Source organism: Elgaria multicarinata, chromosome 17 (assembly GCF_023053635.1).
Source record: "Elgaria multicarinata webbii isolate HBS135686 ecotype San Diego chromosome 17, rElgMul1.1.pri, whole genome shotgun sequence".
In the NCBI taxonomy this organism is placed as follows: domain Eukaryota; kingdom Metazoa; phylum Chordata; class Lepidosauria; order Squamata; family Anguidae; genus Elgaria; species Elgaria multicarinata.
Window position 1 is genome coordinate 15,747,762 of NC_086187.1, and position 7,539 is coordinate 15,755,300.

General features: G+C 47.8%; 2 protein-coding genes across 3 annotated transcripts in view; both read right to left on the reverse strand.

The window, feature by feature from the left end:
* Positions 1 to 2,661, reverse strand: part of LOC134409982 (major facilitator superfamily domain-containing protein 1-like) — a 319,448-nt gene extending 316,787 nt beyond the window's left edge. Inside the window, exon 1 of the mRNA XM_063143013.1 lies at positions 2,655 to 2,661. The gene's annotated coding sequence lies outside the window, so the exon portion shown is untranslated. The remainder of the gene's footprint in view (positions 1 to 2,654) is intronic.
* NUBP2 (NUBP iron-sulfur cluster assembly factor 2, cytosolic) overlaps positions 1 to 7,539 on the reverse strand; it is a 109,093-nt gene that overhangs the window by 95,094 nt on the left and 6,460 nt on the right. For both annotated transcript variants that reach the window (XR_010026233.1, XM_063143019.1), the window contains exon 2: positions 4,911 to 5,029. Coding sequence is in view for 1 of the 2 variants with exons in the window: in XM_063143019.1 (XP_062999089.1) it covers positions 4,911 to 5,029 (119 nt within the window). In the remaining variant the exon portion in view is untranslated. The remainder of the gene's footprint in view (positions 1 to 4,910; positions 5,030 to 7,539) is intronic.

The following is a 7,539-nucleotide window of genomic DNA, read 5'->3' on the forward strand; positions in this document are numbered from 1 at the left end:
GCCAGGCTGCGGGAACGTAGCCCTCCTCTGAAGGCCCTCTGGCCAACATGGGAGGGGGCGAAGGCCCGTCTTTCTTCCACAAAGCTCTCGTTTTTTTTTTCTTACACCCTGCTTTAAGGCAAGTGCTTATTTATTACATTTCTATAGCACCTAACACAGCCGAAGCTCTCTGGGCTACTGAGAAACAAGGGGGCAATGTCAGCATGCTCAAGGGAAACCCAAGGTTGGCAGAAATACAAAATATCTTTAGGAGGAATGCTAGCAGGGTCCCCTTCCCCCCCCCCCCCAAAAAAAACCCATTGGTGATCTTTTGGAGTTCAAGTCCCATCAGCCCCAGCCAGCATGGGCATTAGTCAGAAATTGTGGAAGGTTGTAGTCCAAAACATTTGGAGAGAACCACTGTTCTTAAGAACGTCAGAAGAGCCCTGCTGGGTCAGACCAAGGGTCCACCTAGTTCAGCATTCTGTTCACACGGTGGCCAACCAGCCGTCAACCAGGCACTCGTAAGCAAGTCACGGGTGCAACAGCACCCTCCTGCCCATGTTCCCCAGCAACTGATGTATATAAGCTTACTGCTTCTGATACTGGATGCAATTCTGAGCTGCATTCCCGGATGGGCGTGGACTTCGCCCTGCAGCCTCTTGTGGACGTAGCCTGTGATGTTCCACTGGGCTACTACAGCCCTAAGCAGAGCCCTTTCCTGCCCATAGCCTGGGATGTTGCCTCAGTCCCCCTTACGGTCCTGGGACAGGCAACTGTCAAGCATGTCATGCTGCAGGCGAGCCGTACGAGGCCTCTGGGCCCTGAGCCAGTCAGACCGGGCAGGGAAAGGGCGGGGAGAGAACAGGAGCAGCACCAGCCACGGCTGTGGGCCGGAAATTCTCTGTAATGGTCAGTTTCGATGGTGTAATTAGCCAGAGTTCACCTTTTGAAAAGAAAAGAAAAACAGGCAAACAGCTCCTTGCTTCTTCGTCCCAGAATTGGTGGCTCTGCCTGCAGCCCTCGGCACTACTAGTTCATTCAGTCTCCAATTCTCTATTTTAAGAACTGGGGGCCTAAAATGCAAAAGCTCGTTGGTTACAACATCTGGCTCAACGGTTTGTCTTCTTTTTGGGTCGCTCCCCTCCCCTCCCCCCCCACCCCACCCACCTGCTCTTTGTGCCATCAAGCCCACCCCTTTCCAAACCTGGACTACAATTCCCATCACCAAAAGCCAGCAGGGCCAAAGAATGATGGGAATGGTAGTCCAACACATCTTGGGGAAGGGAAGGCGAGCCTGATGAAGAATCCTGGAGAACTCGAAAGATTGCTCACTGGTCTGTGATGTTTTGATGGGTCCTAATGAAGGTATTGCCCAACTGAACTTTGGAGTGGGTTCCTCCTCCTCCTCCTCCTCCTCCTCCTCCTCCTCCTCCTCCTCCTCTTCCTCTCCAAATGACCATCCCTAGAAAGCAGGCAGGTCCCCATAGTAAATTTAGGGTGAAATCCTATGCATGTTCAAAGCTTGGGGGTTCTCCTTGAACCATCTCTGTCACTTGAGGCTCAGGAGGCCTCGGTGGCACGGAGTGCCTTCTGCCAACTTTGGATGGTGGCCCAATTACGCCCCTATCTGGACAGGGATAACCTGGCTTCAGTTGTCTATTCTCTAGTAACCTGCAAGTTAGATTACTGCAATACACTCTATGGGGGGGCTGCCCTCGAAGACTGTTCAGAAGCTGCAGCTTGTGGGGACTAGGAGGTTTGAACATATAACACCAATTCTGGCCCGCTTGCATTGGCTGCCTGTATGTTTCTGAGCCTGATTCAAGGTGCTGGTTCCAAACTATAAAGCCTTACACGGCTCGGGCCCACAAGAACGCCTCTCCAGACACAAACCTCCCCGTACACTACGCTCAGCATCTAAGGTCCTGCTCCGGGTGCCTACTCTGAGGGAGGCTTGGAAGAAGGCAAAAGAGAGGGCCTTTTCAGTGGTGGCCCCCCCAATTATGGAACGATCTCCCCGACGAGGCATGGCTGGAGCCAACATTGGTGTCTTTTCGGCACCAGGTTAAGACTTTTCTCTTTTCCCAGGCATTTAGCAGCATGTGATGAATTTTAATCGATCGCAGCTATGTTTTTAAGTTTGGCTTACAGCTCAATGTTGTTTTTAGATGCATGTTGTCTTTGTGTATGCTCTCTGCTTCATATTTTTATGGTATTAAATTTTGTGTCGCATTTTTAATGTTTTAATCTTTTGTAAACCACCCAGAGAGCTTCAGCTATGGGCGGTGTAGAAATGTAATAAATAATAATAATAATAATAATAATAATAATAATAATGGTCCTACAACGCCTACCATTCTGGTTGGGGCATGCTGGGAGTTGCAGGACTTTTTTTCTGTCTAAACATGCATAAGATTGTGCTCTTAAATGCATAGCTATGGGGGGGGGCATGTCAAAATGAATGTTAGCACTGTGTGGTGTAGGTATCGGGGTGGGTCTTCAAATTCCTTAAGTGTAGGTTTTGCAGACAAGTTGCCCAGGGTTAACTACAAACAGAGTGTTTATTTGAGGAACAATGAAAACAGATTGTCGGCTGAAATCTGGGATGAAAGCGATTAGACCTAATGACCTCCTAAATCCATTCCCACCTGCTAATCGCCTCTACCCTCCACCCTCTTCCTCGCTCAACTGACCAAATTCCACCACCAGCTGCGATTCCGTGCGCCCTCCAACATCTCCTCCCCTCCCACGCATGGACAGAGCAAATAGTTACAAGACCAGGAAAGTTGAATAGTTCCAATGGTGCCATTAGCTGCTTTTTGTTTTTTTAGGTGACTCTCCCCAGGAAGCATGCAAGGACATATAGTAAAGTTAGTGCAGAAGCCTATGCATGATTAGACAGGAAAAAGTCCTATAGCTGCTAGTGTTTAATGCAGGGAGGATGGAGTGTGGAGTTTTTGCTGCTGCCCTGCATTTTTGCTAGACGGGCGATTTTGCCCATTTAGCAGCAGTGCTTCAGAGGGGGGGAGGGAAGGATGCTTGGGCGGCCATAGGAGACCTTGTACGGCAGCTGCCCCAGTCTTCTCTCCCTCCCCCGGGAATACCCCCTTTCCCCATCTCCGCGCTCCATTTCCAAGCACAGAGACATAGCCAGAACCGCGTTGGCTCCAAGGGGGATGGAGAGTGGGGTGTGATTTCTGGGCTCTGCTCTGTGGGGGACATAGGATTGCTCCCTTAATCACTTAGCTCTGGGAGTGGGGGGTGTTAAAATAAAGCTTCTATTTTCTCTTTAAACCATGTAAGGAAGTGCAATGACTCCGATAAAAACAATTTCCAGTAAAACTTTTCAATTTGTCAGAAAATAATGTTTAAACCACATTCACTGCACTTTATTGACACCTCCTCCCTCTTTGAACAAATACTGTTTCTTTGGCTGATGGAAAAGAAACTAGACATGGCATACTTTTAAGTTTGGTTTCCTAAAACAATTCTAGCAGGCTGTCCTGCGGAAGATGAGACCAGCCTTGCTGAAAGACTGAGCTGTTTTCCTCTTCCCTCCCCTTTCCTTTTTCCTTGTGTGTTGTAAGCCTGCAGACAGGGGGCAAAAGCCAACGTATGCCCTACTGAGAGCAGATCCACTGAAAACCCCATTCATTTCAATGGGTCTACTCTCAGTCGGACTATTTATTTATTTATTACATTTATATACCGCCCCATAGCCGAAGCTCTCTGGGCGGTTTACAAAAGTTAAAACAGTAAACATTTAAAAAGTATACAAAATTTAAGAATCATCAGAAACATAAAAACAACAATATAAAAACAACAGTATCCATTTAAAACAACAGTTCTGGGGTCCGTTAGAAGACAAACAGCATTGTTAAATGCTGTTAAATGCCTGGGAGAAGAGAAAAGTCTTGACCTGGCGCCTGAAAGATAACAGTGTTGGTGCCAGGCGAGCCTCATCGGGGAGATCATTCCACAGTCCGGGGGCCATCACTGAAAAGGCCCTCTCTCTTGTTGCCACCCTCCGAGCTTCCCTCGGAGTAGGCACTCGGAGGAGGACCTTAGATGTTGACCGCAGTGTACGGGTAGGTTCATGTCGGGAGAGGCGTTCCGTCAGGTATTGTGGTCCCAAGCCATGTAGGGATTTATCGGTCAAAACCAGCACCTTGAATTGGGTTTGGAAACATATAGGCAGCCAATGCAAGCGGGCCAGAATCGGTGTTATATGCTTAAACCTCCCTGTTCCAGCTATCAATCTGGCCGGATACTACCCTATCGGAGAATGCAAGAAGAGCCCTCCTGGATCAGACCGAGGGTCCATCTAGTCCAGCACTCTGTTCACATAGTGGCCAATCAGCTGTCGGCCGGGGACCTACTAGCAGGACATGGTGCAACAGCACCCTCCCACCCATGTTCCCCAGCAACTGGTATATACAGGCATGCTGCCCAGGGACTGCCTTGTTCTACTGATTACATGTAAGCCACTTTGAGAACCATTTGGGCTGCAGAACAGGATGAAAAGAATCTCAAAGAAAGAAAGAAAGAAAAATCATCAAGCCAGCGTGGTGTAGCGGTTAGAGTGTTGGACTAGGAGTTGGGAGATCCAGGTTCGAGGTCCTGCTCAGACACAGAAGCTCACTGGGTGGCAGTCAAAGACTCTTAGCCCAACCTACCTCACAGGGTTGTTGTTGTGAGGATAAAAATGGAGAGGAGGAGGGAGATTACGTACGCCGCCTTGGCTTCCTTGGAGGAAAAAAGGTGGGATATAAATGCGATAGATAGATGGAAAACTCCAGCCACAGAATTATAAATGTGGGGGAGAAACAGACAGGTATCACTGCTGTGTTTTATTTACTGATTGAGCAGGGAGGTGAAGCTGGCCTAAGTCTAACCGCTCTACCGCACCGGGATGAAAGGGCGCCTACCTTTTTCCCAGCGTGACGCAACGCCAACGCCAGCTCTGTCGAAATGGTGCTCTTCCCTACGCCTCCTTTCCCCGACAGCACCAGGACAATGTGCCGGACCCCAGCCAGGTTGCCCCTTTCTGTAAGGGACAAGAGGACCAAAAATGAGATCACCTGAAGCCTCCTAGAACAGGGATCAGCACGAACGGAACGAGGAAGCCTGAAACAAGGGGAACTGGGGCCCAAGAATGGGAAGCCGCCTTATACGGGCTCAGTTCAGACAACACGGTGGTTTTAGAACTCCACAGTGGAGTTTTTGCACCACCGTTGAGAAATGTGCGGCTTGGAGGGGAAAATCTACACCACGGTGGAGGGTGTTTTTTTTGGAAAACACTCCACAAAGAATATCCACACTGTGCAGAGGAGAGTTCCTGCACAACCGTTGTGTTGTGTGGAGGGCTCCGTGGAGTTTTCCGTTGCGTTGAGTGGACTTTTCCCACTGGCTACTGAGTTCTCTGGCAAGAGCGGCAAAAGGAACAAGTGCCACTCTAGGAGAGCCGCCGGGATTGGGTTTTTTTTTTGCAGCAATGACTGATGGGATACCATTGGGAGGACCAGGGGATAAGATAGGGCGGAGGATCTGTCAATCAAATGTTGTGATGCCTTTTACTCAACTCCACCTTAGCCCACAGTCACACAATGGTGGAGTTAGAACATGTTGTGTGGAGCGCCCCCTAAAAACTCAACCATTGAGTGTAGTTTTCCCACTGCGTAGAGAAACGTGTTGTCTGAACTGAGCCACTGAGTCAGACTCTTGTTCCATCCAGCCCAATATTGTTGACACTGACTGGCAGCAATGGCTCTCCAGGGTTTCAGGCAGGTGATTTCCCAGATGTATCTGGAGATGTTGGGGATCTAAGCTGGGACGTTTTGCCTGCAAAGCAAGGGTTCTACCACTGAGCTCTCTGGCATCCCTTCCAATGTAAGTACAGGCAATCAGGGACCAGAATGTAAATCACAAAACCACACATCATGTATAACATTCTCCGTTTGTGGGGCCTGTGTTATTCTGGAGGCCTGATCTATTCAGGACCCAGTCAAGGTAGATTCTTTGGATGACCAAGATGAAACACGACTACTTGTGAAAGGAACGACAGTTTAGTAACAGAAGATGGATGCAGAATAAAAATGCAAAGAAAGCTCACGCATCTCTTCAGCCCACAGAACTGGCAACTCTCAAAGAGCTGGCATTTGCTGGGGCTCCAAACCAACAGCAAACACAGATTGTTCCTAGAACCCAAAGTTCTCCAGGTTGGCTGTGCACGTTCCCCCCGGAGCGAAGTCAAATCGGTAGGCCTCAGCTCAATCTTTTATACTCGTTTCTGATAGTTTGTGCATTGCAGGCAGGTAATGAGTTACCTGTTCTACGACTAATAGACCCCAACATTCCAACATGGGGAAGGGGGAAGAAACCCAGTAAAGAAAAAGAGAGAGAATTAGGTAGCTTCACTGATGACATAAGGATCACACCCTTATCAGCATTGGAGAGCTAGCAATTCTTAGCAGGTGTACTGATACCCAACAGAGTTGCCCAATATATCTGGGACCTACTTTAAGAAAGAAGAAAACCACCCTTTAAACAGGCCTTTATACATTTAATAAACATCATATAAGGTAAGTGGACCCCACATATACCAAGATGTTGAAATATGGGAACGCTTGCATACCTCCCAGATAAGAATACGTCATCCTCTAACCTGATTGCTTGTATAGGGCTTTTTTTAAATTAGGCTGCGGTCTGTTGGTTGCCTGTCCCTCTTTTAGAACATAAGAAGGGCCCTGCAGGATCAGACCAAGGGTCCATCTAGTCCAGCACTCTGTTCATACAGTGGCCAACCAGCCATTGGCCAGGGATCAACAAGGCAGGACATGGTGCAACAGCACTCTCCCACCCATGTCCCCCAGAGTTTTTCCTATTTCTAGAACCTACTTAGAAATGCAAGCTATACGCTCCTCTTTTTCTTAAAAAAAGAAGAGAATCATGGAACAGTTTCCAAAAACAAACAACAAAAAGGTATGTAGTGAAAACGCAAGATGGTAAACATCCCAATCCTAAACAAACTGGTTAAGATCCAGACTAAGTTATCTGAACTTCCTTCCCATAAATCCACTGGATTGAAGGTCTGCTTAACCTGTCCCACTTGATTTCAGTGGGACCTCAGTTCACTTAACTAAATCTGGGTCCAATCCATTACTTGCTTTGAATAAAGCTTACTGATTTCAACGAAACCTAATGGTGTGAGAGTTAAAAAAAAAGTATGAAAGTCACCTAATTATTTCTACCTTTCGCTAAGTGTACGGATTCCTACAACATTTGAAGCCAACATGTCGCGAATTGCACATTTATCCGAGTGGCTCAACACATCTGCCGTTCGTTTCAGCAATTCCTACAACTAACAGCTTCACTTGCACTAAGGGCTGAGGCATTTCTTGCTACGTCTGGTGGAAGCTACATTCCAAGGCAACGTAATGATTAGGATTCCACAGCGCCTCAGTCATTGGCTCTTCTCAATAAAGACCTGCAGGATGTCTCGCTTCGTAAAATGTAAACACAGCTATTAAGTGATCATAAACTCGGAAGGAAAAGGTG